The 16916-nt window shown below is 36.8% G+C and overlaps 2 protein-coding genes and 2 long non-coding RNA genes across 7 annotated transcripts; 1 reads left to right on the top strand and 3 right to left on the bottom strand.

Annotated features, from left to right (window-relative positions):
• Positions 1–1121: 1121 nt before the first annotated feature.
• On the bottom strand, positions 1122–2500 carry LOC106405435 (photosystem II core complex proteins psbY, chloroplastic-like). The gene is made up of 2 exons (XM_048760171.1): positions 1789–2500; positions 1122–1407 (listed from the first exon to the last, which is right to left on the bottom strand). Exons 1-2 carry the CDS (start codon positions 2385–2387, stop codon positions 1404–1406), a joined length of 603 nt encoding a protein of 200 aa, XP_048616128.1. The 5' UTR covers positions 2388–2500; the 3' UTR covers positions 1122–1403.
• Positions 2501–4516: 2016 nt separating this feature from the next.
• LOC106405438 lies at positions 4517–5683 on the bottom strand. The gene is made up of 2 exons (XR_001281350.3): positions 4875–5683; positions 4517–4793 (listed from the first exon to the last, which is right to left on the bottom strand). It is a non-coding gene; the product is annotated as an uncharacterized LOC106405438 (long non-coding RNA).
• A 431-nt stretch (positions 5684–6114) lies between these two features.
• Positions 6115–7644, bottom strand: LOC106429494. The gene is made up of 3 exons (XR_002662476.2): positions 7395–7644; positions 6694–6850; positions 6115–6425 (listed from the first exon to the last, which is right to left on the bottom strand). It is a non-coding gene; the product is annotated as an uncharacterized LOC106429494 (long non-coding RNA).
• A 5608-nt stretch (positions 7645–13252) lies between these two features.
• On the top strand, positions 13253–16520 carry LOC106403188 (ultraviolet-B receptor UVR8). 4 transcript variants are annotated; one of them, XM_048760170.1, is made up of 7 exons: positions 13253–13451; positions 13762–13804; positions 14127–14404; positions 14615–14964; positions 15174–15575; positions 15647–16007; positions 16075–16520. In XM_048760170.1, the coding sequence occupies exons 3-7, from the start codon at positions 14162–14164 to the stop codon at positions 16324–16326; spliced, it is 1608 nt and encodes a 535-aa protein (XP_048616127.1). In that variant the 5' UTR covers positions 13253–13451; positions 13762–13804; positions 14127–14161; the 3' UTR covers positions 16327–16520. The 4 variants fall into 4 exon arrangements, with proteins under 4 accessions (XP_048616127.1, XP_013699482.2, XP_013699483.2 ...); XM_013844028.3 differs by having other exon boundaries at positions 16072–16520; XM_013844029.3 differs by lacking the exon at positions 13762–13804 and having other exon boundaries at positions 13283–13451; positions 16072–16520.
• The last annotated feature ends 396 nt before the right edge of the window (positions 16521–16916 follow it).

The following is a 16916-nucleotide window of genomic DNA, read 5'->3' as shown; positions in this document are numbered from 1 at the left end:
TTTCCCCATGATGATACCAAATTTTGTAACTTCGTGTAAACCCACTCAAATATAGATGAGTCCAAACATCCCACTCTTTAATAACCTTTCTATTTTTACAATTAGAGCAAGGACATCTTAACATACCTGTTTTTGCTTCCCGTTGTCGGTGAACTAACCCCATGAATTCGGTTATACCTAGTTGGTATTCTTCCGTAAGCAATCTCGTGTTCGGATCCAAATGAGGTCGATCGATCCAAGAACGAAAATAATTTGAAGAAGACATATTTTTTATGAATCAAATTCGTGTGTAAATAGAGTAAGAGGGAGGATGAAGATATGGAGTGAAAGAAGAGGAAGAGGAGTGCTTGTATTTATAGTTTAAATCCTGCCGACATACCGAGGAAATTCCGACGGAAAAGGCTAGTTCGTCGGAATTTTGTAAAATCCCCCAACGGCTCTCCAACGGCTATAATATTTCCTCGGAATTCATCGGTTTTTTCCGAGGAACACATTGTTCCTCGGAATATTCCGACGGACTGAGGTTTCCTCGGAATTCCGTCGGTATATTCCGAGGAAATTCCGAGGAACCCCAATTTTGTGTTTCCCGAGGAAATTCCTCGGTATATTCCGAGGATTTCATTTTCCGTCGGAATGTCCGTCAGAATACCGCTGTTTTCTTGTAGTGGGTGGATAAACTTTACAATTTTCAAAACTAGAATTTGCTGGTCCTTGTCGGCAATTATATGGGCGGCTTGGTTTCCAATATGTTTGACAAAAGTAAATGTTATAGTTTATTCCTCCAGCTAGTTATTTCTTCGTAAATGTTTTGTATAGTTGAATCAGTTAGTAGAGCATTGGTCGTTTTGACCAAGATTTCTGAATGCCCTTCGAAAATCATATTGTTATTTCCTCCTTATCCAAACGTTCTGCATTACCACAAGCAAAGCTTTTGCCTCAACAACTAAACTAGATTGGGCGAAACCCAAGTTAGCCGAGCCCCACATAAAAGGATGACCGTAACTGTTCTGAATAATCCATGCACTTCGTACTTGGTTAGAGAGGTTTAAGTCTCTATGTGTATTTAGCTAACTTTGGTTACTTTGAATTATATTGGGCTAATTGTGTCTTTTATATATGGATTATGGAAAAACAATAGGTTTAATTAAGGTTTGATATGAAACATGATCCAACCTTGAATATTTGTTAAGTTACTTCGTTCTACAAATGCAAACAAATGCGATTGTAGTCTTTATGGTGTCACTTTGCAAGACGCGCAATACGATCCAAAAATACGAACACACTATGATTTCTTGTATTGCAAGTTGTTAATAGCAGGAGTACCACATTCTTATTCTGTTTCCCAAAAAAAGTTATGACCAACACATGAATTCCGACTTGCAAGTAATTCATTCTAGGGTCGATTAGCTGCATATCAAATATTTAAGAAACATGTCAAATAAACAATTTCTAGAATCTCATGAGTAAGCACAAACAGAATATGACATTAGAGTACTAGATCAAGAAAAAACATGCAAACATATACCATAACATGGGGCATTTTTATCCTTAGGTTATAGTCACTAGATTATTCTATATAGGTTATCTTCATGAATTTGAAACACCAAAATCGCATAAAGAAAAGTGATGGCGCTTGAAAACTTACAAGAGCTAACCTAATTGCAGATACATCGAGTATATAGTGGGCGAGATATAACAAAGGATATGTCCATAAAACAAGGGATTAATTTTACATTTGAATCCCAATGATGATTATATATTATTAGCAAGACTGATCATCACTCAGACCTCATTTTATTGAGTTGGTTCAAAGCAGGCTGCAATATATTGTAAAGAACCCAAAGCAGAGCCGGTGCAACCACGAACAACAGCAACTGTCCCCTGTTGTCTCCCCCTTTCGCCGCCGCTTCCGCCACCGCCGCCATCTCGTTAACCACACTAGCCGAGGCCTCCGGCGGCATAGTCAAAAGCCCTGACGCAGCGAGACCACCGCCGATGCCAAGACCCACGACGACTCCTTTGCTCTCGCGCATCTTGTTGATCTGGTTGAGAGCCGGCTGGAGAATGTTGAAGAGCACCCATCCGATCGCCGGGACGATCGGGAGGAGTAGAGCTAGTCCACGGTTGTCGTTACCTCCTGCTGCCGCTGCCGCCGCGAGCTCGGCGATCTGGTGGGCGGCGAAAGCGGGTTCGGAGCAGCTGAGGGTGGAGAAGACGGCGCCGGCGAGGGAGGTGCTTGTGACGGCGAGAGAGACGGTGGGTTTTGGTGGGGTTGGGAGGGTGATGAAGGGTTTTGATGAGGAGATGGATTTGCTTTGGTTTGGGGACTTAGGAGGAGATGGGTTTAGGGACATGCATGTGGCTGATGTTGCCATTGTCGCCGCCATTGGTCGGAGGGGCTTGGAGATGAGGAGTGAGTTTGTGAGATGGTTATGGGAATATTAGAAGGATGGATCAGTGGAAGTGAAAGGCTTCTGATACTTCTCTTATCCAAGGAGAAGAGAGTTGGAGATTTTTGTGTGATTTGAGCCACTGATTCTATGCCACGCTTCTCTTTGTCTTATCACTTTGATCTTCCTTATTTTACGTTAGTTTTAATTTAAATTTTCTTTATTTTTCTTTTAATATTTTTTTCTGTAATTCTTATTGTATTTCACCTTTAAATCAATAATATTAATATTCTTATTTTATTATTCTGACTTTTAAAAAAGAGTCATAGAATTTGTTTATATAGTGTCTATATAAGATGAAATTCCTTTTAAAATTTTTTTAACCACGCTAATATAATACTCCCTTCGTTTTATAAAGATCCACATTTTAGGAAAAAAATTTGTTTCAATAAGATATATTTTTTACCTTTTTCAATGTATTATTTAATGAAAAATTGTAAATTTTAAAAAAGTTAATGGTGTTTATTAGATTTCTATTAGGTAAAAGTTATGGAAAATTGTTATTCACGGAAAACAATGCATTTACAATCAAGTTTTAATGTGTGTTTTAATATGTGTGAAAAATATAAATATGTATTTTTTTTTTAAACAGAGAGAGTAATATTTATATTGGTGAAATAATTAATGTTAGTGAAATATATATTTTGTGAAATAGTTTGAATATTGTGGAATATAGTACGGTCCAGATATATTAGGTCATATTTTGAGTATATTTTTGTTGGAGATACACGATTTTTTTAGTATTACTTATAATTAATTTATATGCATATTTAGCGGGGGTTGCTTAATATGGCTTATTGGACATGCTATGAAGATAATTGTATAGACGAGTTTAAGTAATTTCATGAACAATGTCATTTGACTCTACTCTATTCTTTTGTAGGTAAGGTTATCTCCAACTCAACTCCAAAACATTATTTTAATGTGATTTTGATGCTAAAAATCACACCATTTTAATGCAACACTATAATTTTTTACCAAATTTAGTGTGATACTATTTACCACACTAAAACACTATTCATTCCACTAAAATACTATTCATTTAATTTATTAATAAATAAGACAATTAAATAAATGACAAATAAAAATACAAATACATATTATTATAAAATAGTTTTTATTGTGAAATTTGGTGTTATGGTTAGAGAATAATTTTTTTCTAGTGCTGAAATTACACCAAAATAATATGGTTTTGACACTAAAATAGTGTTGCGGATTAAAGATACTCTTGGAGGTGTGGTCGTGCGTCAGACTCAAAAAATATGACCTAGTAACTGAACCAAAAAGGCTACTTCACCTAAACCTGCATTTGTGTCATGTTTTTTGGAATAGTTGGTGATAGGAAGTGAATGCTTATACATTGGCTACTTATAGTATATTAAATATTTTGGTTATTTTGATCTTTGTGTGGTTTAATTATGATAAAAAATTAGTGTTATATTAGAAAATTTCTCTTTTTAGAATTAGAAAAATCCATGTTTACACGAATAAGAAAATTGTATGAACCGATTACTAATTGTTCACACTCTATTTAAGTGGTTTTCATGCACTAATAATGATCCCAAAGAAGCGTCATGAAAAGAGGTAAAAAGGTAAAAGAACTCCTTTCACTAATATAAAATCACGTAGAAAAGAGAGTTCTGGTCCATGCATGCCCATTTCTTGCCATGTGCAAGAGGTGCATTTGCACACTACTACAAAAAATATGTACATTGTTAGCGCTGAAAATATGCTATATTAGATGTTTGATAGCGAATTCATAAATGCTATGTATACGGCAGCCATCATAGTTACCCCTTCTACGATAGCATTTTTTTGGAATGCTATGAAATATACACATATCATAGCAATACTCCTATGCTGTTATTACCTTTTACCATAACATTTATAGTTTGCTATTATAGAATGAAGATTATAATAGCATTTATCTATGAATCTTGATAATACATTTTCAGTGCCATTGAATTATATATATATATATATATATATATATAAATTATCCGGAATGTATATTTAATTTCTTTTTAAACATAAATTAGAACTAATTTATAATTAAATCGGTTAAGTTGACTAAAAATAATAAATTGGTATTTTTGTAAATTGAATTTTGGTTTACAATTACATTGGTTTACAGTTACAAATTGGTTTAGTAATTAACCCTAACTAAACCTAATAAACTTATACACCCACCAAACTACAATCAGACGATCTTCTTCAGTCCCTGCCGTATCTACACCGCACGACCACCACCCCACCACCGGCTTGCACCACTGCTGCATCACGCTTGACCAAAGTCGCCGCTATGTCACACCACTGATTTTACTTCCCTGCTCCTTAACAAATCTGTAAACAAAATAAAAATCAATCACAAATTTATAAGAAGATGACAAGAGAACATATAAGAGGAAGGTGAAGTGAGATTACCTGTGGTGGTGGTGAGGAGGTGAAGCCAACGCAGATCTTGACCAGAGACATACCAGTCCTGGGTACCACCGTATTGTCTCCTCTGCTCACGACCACCAGCTCTGCCCACAAAGAAAAACATAATCAAAACAGAGAGAGAGAGAGAGGTGACCATGGTGGTGGTGGTGAAGACTGCGACGGAATCGAAGGGAGTGCGACGGAATCGAGCCCCTTCCCATGTCTTCTCCGACACAACTCTACCATCTCGAACTCCATCTCTCTCTATATCTTTCGCTTCTGTAACTCTCTCTCTCTTCTCAAACACGAGATCTCAGATCTCAAAAATAATTAAAAAACAAATGTAAAACTACAATTAATCTTGAACGTTGATTCAATATTATCCAAGGGTGGAAAAGGTGATCCATGCCAAACCAATAGAAAAAAAAGATGAGGATAGCTGAAAGAATGATTTTGGACCTTTGATCTAAATCAATCAATGGCTCAAAAAACAATACATATTACCTTTTTATTTATTTATAGTTATTATTAAATTAGCTAAACTTTAATTAATTTGATATTATAATTTAAAATTTGAAATCTATATTTTTGTATTTGAGTTTTGATGTTGTGTGATTTACTAAATTGAAAAGATTAAATTTATAACTTTGTATGTAGAGTTTAATTTTGGGGTTTAGAGATTAGATTTAGGGTGTAGATTTATGATTTAGTGTATGAAGTTTAGCATTTATATTATATATTGTATTTTAAAATAATTAAATTTTGAATTTAAATTTAATACTATAGTTATATTATGAAAAAATGAAGTTTTAAAGTTTATATTTAGGGATTAGGGTTTAAACCCTAAAAACTAAAACTTAAACACAGTCCTCAAAACTTAAATATTTTCTTATTTTAATCTTAGATTTTAAGTTTCATTCAAAATTTATATTTTTATAAATTTAATTTCAAATATTAATTTTAAACCTCAAACCATAAACTATACTTATATATATCATATCCCAAATTTATCATATACCATAAACTATAACTAAAAATTTTAAAACTCTTTTCATTAGTTAATTTAAAAATTTAAATTTAATCTAAAAGTTTGGTCTTAAATCTAATTAAACCCCGAGACACTATACTCCAAACCCTATAATTATATGAAAATCTTTAATTTATTTAATAGGAACGTTATAAATATAAAATATAATTTAATTTTTAAACATAAATATCACTCCTTTGTTAATCCTCCTTTTAATTGGTAAAATAAATATTCCATAATTTATAAACTACAAATTGATTTATAAAAACATAGCAGTCTTAAAACAATGTTACAGGTAAGGATCAACAACGAATCAAAAACAATAGACAAAACTTTGCATTTTGATCATGCGATTTGCAAGTATTTTCTATTTGTCTTGAAGCTCAGTAGCCATTTTATCTTGTGAAGTTTTTGGAGCCTGCACATAACTCATCAGTTCAGTGCCAGACCTAGACAGATTGGGTGAGTTGGAGCAAGCTCTGCATTCGCAATATGGAGCGGAGTGCCTGAAACCCCTTTACCAGATCCTGTAACACATGTCAACTACTTATCACAATCAAAACTTATTTTGGTTAACTCTTGATCATACAACACTAAAGTTCATCACAAAGCAAAACTAATCTATCATCATGAAGCAAAACTAATCCATCATCATGAAAACTCTAATATCCCTAAAAGCCGAGAAAAGCTAGTCAAACACAAATTTACATTTACAGACAAGCTTCAAGTCTCCATGAATTAAATGAGTAATAGGATATCAACTGATACACTAAAAAAAGAAGGTTTAACATTTACCTTGAGGTGTTGACGATCTTGCAGTTTAGGAACAATGTCTCTGTGTTTCATGTCATCATAAACTTCATCAAATGCAAAAGCGGAAGGATCCTCCTCCAATGTTTTCTTATGCTTGCAACTATATCCACAAGTTGCTTCAGGTGGATAGTTTCCGTACCTGCAGAAAAATGACCACGATTAGCGCTCTTTATTTGTAACATATTCTTCTAAGTTCGAACCTTATATCTACGTTAGAAAATATCAAACGATAACCTTAGCTACACTGTGACCCAACCCTTCAGCTAATCTATTCTGCTCCTTGCCTGAACAAGGATTATACCTAACACAAAGAACTGAAACATAAACAGAACAAAGAAGGGACGATTGGATGTTCAAAATCTCCATATAAGAATGACAGAGCTTAATCCGCCATTAGCATCGTCAAAAGGGATCTTTTTCTAGCTATTGAGAACTCTACACCAATCCAAGATTATCCCAAATACCAAAAAATTGCAGAGATTCATCAAAAGGGAATTTTTTTTCTCGACAATATGAAAGGATTTATGGGTCTAGTGTGGCTAAACACACACAATGAAATGTGACATCGTCCTAATGAATCTCCATACAAATCTTGTTTGATGCACCAAGAAGATAGATGAGAAGATGAACAGAGACTAGCTAGAGATGAAAAGAGGATGGAACAGATAGAGAAGGATGCTTACCTAGAGTCGCGGTCTGGTGAGCTGTCGGAGTCGGATTTCAAATCGCCGGGAATGCCGGAGTCAGGGTTCCGGTCTCTGTGGAGACAAAACGACTTTGAGTTTGGAGCAAACACTTAGAAAAGATATCGACTGTTTGGGGAAAGTAATTGAAAAAAAAAAGACCGTGGAAAGTAGTTTGTCAATTTTTTTCTAAGTGTTTGCTCCAAACTGATTTTTAGTTCCCTCTCGTTGAAAAATAAGGTTCCAAAACTCAAATTTTGTTTTTTTAGCGACATTTTACAATAATTTTTATCTAATGCTATTATATAGTACGAAAATTTTAAATTCATTTACGATAGCAGTTCAGTAAAACGTGCTATAACAATATGCTATCAATGTGGATTTTTTTTGTAGTGACAAGATTTACAAAAGTGTACAATTTTTTGGTTAAACTTTAGAATATTTTTTTGGAAATTTTTAAAAACTTTTCGCAAAACTGTTTTTAATTGTTAAAAAAAATTGTATAGAATCCACTAAAACAATGGGATGAGCGTGAGACCATGTACAAAAACTATCCCGGGAACGATCTCAAATGGAAAAGGATTTCTGACTATTGGAATAAGTAGTTGCTTCTCATCAAGCACGTCTCAATGTTTTTGTGGATCCTAAGCAAATTCTAGTTTTATAAGAACAAACCGAATTGCTGTATAAAAAATAGTAATTTTTAAAGATTTTTTTTGGCCATATGTGTTGGATAAGCTTCATTGCTTAGACAACAAGTTATCCTAAAATAAGTTGGATAACAAATACTAATAGGTTTAGGATAAGTCTAAGATTTCCTAGATCATGTTGTAATAGGATAAAGCTAAGGTTTTCTATTACTTATATATAGAGATACAATGTAAGGATGATTTCTACAATATTAGAAAAAAAAGTTAAGAAAGATTAATAAAACAAAGCAAAAGGTTTTATTACACATTGTGTTCTTGGTGACTTTATTTGGTATCAGGGCCTCTAGGTTTCTTTTGTGTTATTGTAAGCTTAATACGAGGAAGCCATGGCAGATTCGAAAGCATTGATAGAGACGAAGGGAGTAGGTCGGAAAGAAGGAATTTCGAACACAATTGTCTGCCCAATGCTGAACTCAACTAACTACACGGTATGGGCAAAGAGAATGAAGGTGCTTTTGCGTGTTCATAAAGTTTGGGAATCTATCGATCCTGGAACCGAAGATGAAGAGAAGAAGGATGTCGCAATAGCGTTGTTATTTCAATCTCTACCTGAAAGTCTGGTCTTACAAACAGGAGAAGATGACTCACCAAAAGATATCTGGGAAGCTATTAAAACCAGAAATCTTGGAGCTGAACGTGTAAGAACAGCTCGTCTACAAACTCTGTTGAATGAATTTGATCGGCTGAGGATGAACGACTCGGATACTATTGATGCCTTCTCCACCAAGATAACTGAGCTTACTTCTAAAGCAGCTACCTTAGGACAAAGTATCGAGGAATCTAAAGTAGTAAAGAAGTTTCTTGATAGCTTACCATTGAAATATATTCACATAACAGCATCGCTTGAGCAACTGCTAGATTTGAATACAGTTTCATACGAAGATGTCATTGGTAGACTCAAGGCTTTTGGGGAACGAGTAAAACTTAAAGAAGCTCAAGAATCTCAAGATCCTCAAGGGAATCTGTTGCTCTCAAGTTCTAATGATACGAGAGGACGAGGGAGAGGTCAGAATCAGAGTCGTGGTCGTGAAGGCAGAGGAAGGGGCCGTGGTAGAAACAACTCGCAGGAGAGAAACAAAGAGAAACGAGATTACTCTCAGATTGTTTGCTACAACCGCAAGAATAAAGGTCACTTTGCTTCTGTATGTCCCGAAAAGAAACAGGATGATCAAGAGTTGAATGTTGCAGAAACGGAGAAAGCTGATATCACGCTGCTTATGCATGAGATTGTCTTTCTCAATGAAGAGAAGATTACTTCTCGTGAAAGGCATGAAGAAGGTTTCTGGTACCTAGACAATGGTGCCAGTAATCATATGACCGGTGAAAGATCTTTTTTCTCTGAGCTCAACGAGAAGATAAAAGGAAAAGTTAGATTTGGAGATGGTTCCTACATCAACATTGAAGGCAAAGGTTCTATTATGTTCGAAGCAAAGACAGGGGAACAGAAACTTCTTCCAGATATCTACTATCTTCCTGAGCTTAAGAGTAACATAATAAGCTTAGGTCAAGCTACTGAGCAGGGCTGCGATATAAGACTGAGAGGTGATCATCTTACCATGAAAGATAACAGTGGAAGGTTACTTGCAAAAGTTCAGAAAGGTTCAAACCGATTGTATAAGATATCTCTTAAGATTGGTAAACCTACTTGTCTACACACAAAGATTGAAGAAGTTCCATGGAGATGGCATGCGAGACTTGGACACATCAGTTTCCAGACCATGAAAGCTATGTCTACGAAAGAGATGGTAGTTGGCTTACCAGAGATAAAAGGAGACAATCAGCTCTGCGATTCTTGTCTAGTTGGAAAACAAAATAGATTATCCTTCCCTCAAGCAACATCTTTTAGATCATCACAAGCACTTGGACTTCTTCACGCAGACTTATGTGGACCTATATCGCCAGCTACGCTCGCGAACAACAGGTTCATATTTGTGATTATAGACGACTGCACAAGGTATATGTGGTCCATATTCTTAAAGGATAAAGGAGAGGCTTATGAAAAGTTCAAATCATTCAAGATATTTATCGAGAAAGAAGTCAACAAGAAGATTGGAACCCTAAGAACAGATAGGGGGTGAGTTCACTTCAGCAAGTTTTCAAGAGTTCTGTAGCAGCAATGGCATAAGGCGCCATCTCACATCCCCTTACACACCGCAACAAAACGGCGTTGTCGAGAGAAGAAACCACACCTTGATGGAGATGAAGCGGAGTATGTTGAAAGCCAAAGGTGTACCCAATTATATGTGGGGTGAAGCCGTCAGACACTCAACGTACTTGATCAACAGAGTGCCTACACGAGCCTTAAAGGATCAGACTCCATACGAGAGCCTGAAAGGAAGAAAACCGAATGTTGGTCATATAAGGGTTTTTGGTTGCGTTGCACACGCAAAAGTTGACTCGGTCCACCTAAAGAAGCTTGATGATCGATCACAATCTCTTGTCCACCTCGGCATAGAACCTGGATCTAAAGCTTACCGGCTTTATAATCCAAGCTCGAGAAGGATAATTGTAAGCAGAGATGTGATTTTCAGCGAGAATGAGTGTTGGAATTGGAAGGGAGCGAAACAGGTTGAAGACAGAGGTTCTGGTATGTTTAATCTATCATGGGGACTTACTAATGATGAAGGCTACGGTCCGTTCACCATCAGTAATCAACAAGCTAGCAGTACTCAAACTGAAGTAGAAACAAAACATGCCGAAGAAGAAACAGAGCATGCCGAAACAGAACATGCCGAAGAGCATGACACTACACAAGGACCAAGACGATCAACCCGAGAAACAAGACAGCCCACTCACCTTAAAGACTACGTCATGATTGCAGATATGGAATGTGAGATGTTACTTCTCATTCTTAACGACGAACCGATCAACTACAAAGAAGCAAGTAAAGACAAGCAATGGAAAGATGCTTGTTCATATGAGATCGATTCTATAAACAAAAACGAAACGTGGATACTGGTTGAAAAGCCACCAGGTGTGAAAGTCATTGGACTCAGGTGGGTGTTCAAGATAAAGAGAAACGCAGATGGTTCAATCAACAAGTTCAAATCTAGGCTTGTCGCAAAAGGTTATGTTCAAGAACTAGGTATTGACTTCGAAGAAGCATTCGCTCCAGTAGCACGGCTTGAGACTATCAGACTCTTAACCGCGTTAGCTGCTGCAAACCAATGGGAGATTCACCATATGGACGTCAAAACTGTGTTTCTACACGGAGAACTAAACGAAGATGTCTATGTATCTCAACCCGAAGGATTTAAAAAGAAGGGAGAAGAACACAAAGTTTTCAAATTATCAAAGGCTCTATACGGGTAAAGACAAGCTCTGAGATGTTGGAACACTAAGCTTGATCAGATTTTAAGAAGGTTGAAGTTCAACAAGTGCTCAAAGGAAAGTTCCGTTTATCGTAAGCAAGACGGAGAGTCACTTCTGATCGTAGCTATATATGTAGACGACCTTTTCATCACTGGTAACAAGCTCTCAGCGATCATGGAGTTCAAGGTATCAATGTCAAAGCAATTTGAGATGTCTGGCCTTGGAAAGTTAAGTTACTATCTCGGCATTGAAGTAAGACAAGTGCCATCAGGAATTGAGATCAAACAAGAAGCGTATGCAAAGCGTATAGTGGAGGAAGCAGGCTTGAATACTTGCAACCCGACACTAATACCTATGGAGTTCGGTCTCAAGCTATCCAAAGCAACAGAAGAACCAGAGATAGACGCAACTGTCTACAGACGAAGGATTGGTTGTCTTCGGTATCTCCTCCATACAAGACCTGATCTATCCTTCTCGGTTGGTCTACTAAGCCGATATATGCACTCTCCGCGAGAGTCACACGGTAATGCCCTTAAACAAGTGCTAAGATATTTACGAGGCACTATTGGTTTCGGCTTGGTATATAAGAAAGGAGGAACTAAGAAACTTGTCGGCTATAGCGACAGTAGTCATAATACTGACATAGACGATGGTAAGAGTACCACTGGCCACTTATTTTGCTTTGGAGATACACCTATAACCTGGTGTTCACAAAAGCAAGAGATAGTTGCTCTCTCCTCTTGTGAATCAGAGTTTGTCGCCGCTACAAAAGCTGCTAAGCAAGCCATCTGGCTTCAAGAATTGTTGGTTGAGATCACAGGAAGAAAAGATGAGAAGACATTGATCAGAATCGACAATAAGTCAGCTATTGCACTAACTAGGAACCCAGTGTTTCATCGAAGAAGCAAGCACATCCACAAGAGATTTCATTTCATACGTGAATGCATTGAGAGTGATCAACTTGATGTAGAACACGTCCCTGGCAAGGAACAACTCGCGGACGTACTTACTAAAGCATTGGCGAAGACACTATTCAGAGAGATGAGGGAGAAGATCTGTGTACAAGATCTAGCTCAAAAGAACATGAAGCTTAAGGGGGTGAATGTTGGATAAGCTTCATTGCTTAGACAACAAGTTATCCTAAAGTAAGTTGGATAACAAATACTAATAGGTTTAGGATAAGTCTAAGATTTCCTAGATCATGTTGTAATAGGATAAAGCTAAGGTTTTCTATTACTTATATATATAGAGATACAATGTAAGGATGATCTCTACAATATTAGAAAAGAAAGTTAAGAAAGATTAATAAAACAAAGCAAAAAGTTTTATTACACATTGTGTTCTTGGTGACTTTAATATGCAAATGCACATTTTGCACATGCTTCGAAACGGGCATGCTCCTTTAACTCCAGATGATAAACATCCACCGTACGCCTTTTTTTTTTGGTGGATGCAAAGAAAACATCCACCATACGCCCTTCGTTTGTTCCATCTGTTCTAATCACCCCCAACTAACGTAAGAACACGACAGGAGATATCTATACTATCCTGAATAAGTAGGATTTCAAACCCGTCCTAGAATGAAAGTTTCTCATATTATTAGAGAAAAATTCACGTCTTATTCGCAGCAATTAAACTATCTAAGATCTTTGATCAAAAAAAAAAAAACTGTCTAAGATCATTTCTATGGCCCATCTTTTTTTTACCAAAACTATTTTTTCACCAAGTAATTAAAAGCAAATGATAGAAAAAATGGACTTGGGCTTTGGTATACAAGTGGACTTGTAAGTATTTTTATATACCATTCCATTCCATCTGTTGACGCTGACACCTAATCGCTTTATTTAAGGAAAACGTATAGAGATATATATACAAAGATTGAAGCTTACCCAAAATCCAAAATGTAACAATCTTTTCTTTATAGAAATTCACGGAAGAACGAACAACAGATTCATCAAGTCCCTTCCTTTTCCTCCTCTCTCTATCTCTCTCTCAAAACTCCACCGCATAAATCACAATCTGTTTGGTCCAACTTGTGAGTCCCCTGAAACCATCCATGTGAATTTTTGATGGGTCCCTTCTGATCCCTCTTCTCTGTATAATCCACGATCATCACGATCTCCAGGAACAGAGAACTTTTATGTTTGTGTTTGGTCTTTTTTTTTCACTGATCGCTTAATATATTATTTGATCATCGTTGGTGGTTATGATCTGGGTTTGTTGTAAGTGTAAACTGCTTTTGTAATCAGTTGTGCTTGTAATGATCTTCTGTTTATGGGACTGATGCAAGTCTCGATCTTGATGCTGTCTTTTTGTGATCTTATATTGTCTTAAAACATGAACAGCATTTCTCTCACGATCGGTGTTCTTCACTACTTAGCATCAAAGGTAGTGTAACTTTTATCTTGAATTTGGTTATAAAACTGAGTTTAGATCATTTGACTGAACAATGCACTATTTTAATGATCACATTGATTATTATTTTTTTGCTAAAGATGTAAATGTCATTACTAGAACGATGGTTTGGTTACAAATTAATTGAACCAGAATCTGCTATTAAACCCATTCTGTTCTTAAGGGTCACAAAAAAAAAGTTTATAAAAAACCCCTGCCTAAGGATTAAGTCCAAAGCAAACCAATAATGGTGAGCAGTGAAGTTAATAAGCAATAATCATATTGTTTTTACTGATATTTATTGAGTTTAAAACAGTTGGCTAGGGCTCTGCAAAACTGGAGCAGTGACCAATGGACACTACTATTACTACTGCAACATCAAATGGTGTTAGCCCTGCTGCTACGTTGCAACTCCATAGCATCATCCCAGAGAATCCGACAATAGCTATGGAATTGCCCTCGTTTGTGTCTCTGAAACGACAATTCCTTGGAAACTCTGCTCCTGGTGAATTCTTCTTGGCTTCTTGTCCTTCCATTGCCCTTCATGTTCTCACAACATGTGACTTGGATCCTCGTGACCTTGCCAAACTCGAGGCAAGTGATGATAATTATGCTCTTTTTTCTTCTGATATGAGATTTTAGAGGCTATAAATATTTATTTAAAAACTTTAATAAAAATATTTTTTTCTTAATTTCGCCAACATATGTAAAAAACCTTCAAAATTAATATATGGACGTCAAGACTAATGTTTCATTCAACCCATGTGGTTGATGCTGTTCTGATTGTTTCTTTTTTCTCTTCAGGCAACATGTTCCTTCTTTAGGAAACCGGCAAACGTCTCTCCGGACCTTGAACTCTCCATCTCGGAAGTTGCAGCACTCGACATCTGCCAAAAGAGGGCGATATTCAAACGTATGGGAGAGGAAGAACGCCAAGAAATCAAAAGGAAATGCGGAGGCTCATGGAAGCTGGTTCTGAGTTTCTTGCTAGCTGGTGAATTTGGTTACAGGCGGGAAAAATCACAGGCACTTGCTGGTCCTGGTCATAGCATCGCCGTCACATCAAAGGGTGTTGTTTACTCTTTCGGATCCAACGGTTCAGGACAACTCGGACATGGAACCGTTGAAGACACTTGGCAGCCACAACCAATCAGGTGACTCATCTCTCTTACCCTTCTTCAGTTTGGTTGTTGGCATAGCCGGATATGGGCCAAGCCCAATAAAAATATATTGGGTTTTACCCCAAATTTTTTTTTAGCTTACATAAGCATAAGTTTTCCAATTATTAAATTTTTTTTTTATAAAACTCTTAAGAAATGTTTATTGCTTCCAAATTCTTAGATCCGGCCCTGATTGTTTGCAGGTCACTTAATGGGATACGGATCATTCAAGCAGCTCTTGGAGCTGATAGAACAATGCTAATAAGTGATGCTGGTGAAGTGTATGCCTTTGGAAAAGATTGTTTTAGCGACCCTGGATTAGAGGTTCAACAAACTAAGGTCATCACAACTCCTCAGCGAGTCAAGTCCTTAACCGAAATCTTCGTGGTTCAAGCTGCTATTGGATATCACTTCACAGCCGTTTTGTCTAGAGAAGGAAGAGTGTATACACTATCATGGGGGAAGGATGAAAAACTCGGTCATGGAACCGACCTTAACTGTTTGTTGCCTCAACCTTTGTTGGGAGCCTTAGAGAACGTCCCTGTTGTACAAATTGCTGCTGGCTTTTGCTATCTCCTTGCTCTAGCATTTCACCCCACTGGCATGTGAGTCTCCTTGTAATGTTTGCTCCCATTTGTTTTTATATGTGCTAACTGTTCTGTTTTTTTTTTTTTAGGTCGGTGTACTCTGTTGGATGCGGTTTGGGTGGGAAGCTTGGACATGGTTCAACAATTAGTGAGAAACAGCCTCGGTTGATTGAGGAGTTTAGTCTTTTGAAGATGGAACCGGTTATGATCTCAGCAGGGGCATGGCATGCTGCTGTAGTTGGGAGAGATGGGAGAGTGTGCACTTGGGGATGGGGACGGTATGGCTGCTTGGGTCACGGAACAGAAGAGTTGGAGATGGCTCCTAAGGTCGTTGAAGGTTTAAAAGATGTTAAAGCTGTACACGTAGCCGCTGGAGAGTACACAACCTTTGTTGTATGTGATGATGGTCAGGTTTACTCATTCGGCTATGGTGAAGCCAATCTTGGTCAGGTAAGTCTGTTTTTTCTTGTTTTAAGGGTTTGAGACAATGTTCTTGATATGGTCTGGATTTTAGCAGGGAGATTTGGAGGAGAATACTCTTACTCCGAGGCTGGTTTCATCGTTGAAGGAGACAAAAGAGCGTGTGGTTCATGTGAGTTTGACAAAGTCAGTGTCATTTCCCTGGACTGGTCACACATTTGCAATGATGGAGTCAGGGACACTATATGCGTTTGGGTCTGGGGGGAGAGGGCAGCTCGGGGTGAAGCTTGGTGATAACATTATGGAAAGAGAAGAACCAGCTAAAGTTATTGGTATTGATCTTTCTTAGGGATTTGGAAAGAAAAATAATTTAGGTTTGCATCACCATTGATCTTTGACTAATGTCTAAAGAAATGGTTGTACATAGCAGTAACAGAAGGTAATGACATTGAAGATGGTTATGGTTTTTATTTTTTTTAGTTTGGAGGATTTTTTATTGGATATTTTGCTTTGAAAGTTTAGCATTTATATTTTTGGCGCGTCTATCTTTTCTTTAAAAAAATAAAAACTGTAGTTCAGACTAAAAAATCGTGGACCCGAAACCCTAGAGTGTGTAGCATAGGCTCACTCTAATTAGTTGCTTGATGCCCAAACAATTCAAGCTACACATTACTCTACCCACTATCAACAACATTATTAGCCCATATGAATTAATATGGTCAACTAAATTAAAATATAAAAAACTTATTTTAGTGTCATGTTAATTTTCTCGACATGAGTCACGACACTCAACATTTATATAATCACATTATACTTTATACATAAAGTACTTCAAATCGACCATACACTCAACATTATATACTTTATGTTCATGGCATTTATAACATTAGATTGGGTTAACTTATTTTCTAGGAATAGGACTGGACAAATAAACCGATC

The sequence above is a fragment of the Brassica napus genome, chromosome C6, assembly GCF_020379485.1.
Source record: "Brassica napus cultivar Da-Ae chromosome C6, Da-Ae, whole genome shotgun sequence".
In the NCBI taxonomy this organism is placed as follows: domain Eukaryota; kingdom Viridiplantae; phylum Streptophyta; class Magnoliopsida; order Brassicales; family Brassicaceae; genus Brassica; species Brassica napus.
This window is presented reverse-complemented; position numbering and strand designations above follow the sequence as displayed.

Bases quoted from the DNA above. Each gene is read 5' to 3' on its own strand.
- LOC106405435 (XM_048760171.1), bottom strand. From the start codon at position 2,387: ATGGCGGCGACAATGGCAACATCAGCCACATGCATGTCCCTAAACCCA.
- LOC106403188 (XM_013844028.3), top strand. From the start codon at position 14,162: ATGGACACTACTATTACTACTGCAACATCAAATGGTGTTAGCCCTGCT. The intron at 15,576-15,646 runs GTGAGTCTCCTT...TTTTTTTTTTAG, and splicing joins GCATTTCACCCCACTGGCAT to GTCGGTGTACTCTGTTGGAT. The intron at 16,008-16,071 runs GTAAGTCTGTTT...TCTGGATTTTAG, and splicing joins GTGAAGCCAATCTTGGTCAG to CAGGGAGATTTGGAGGAGAA.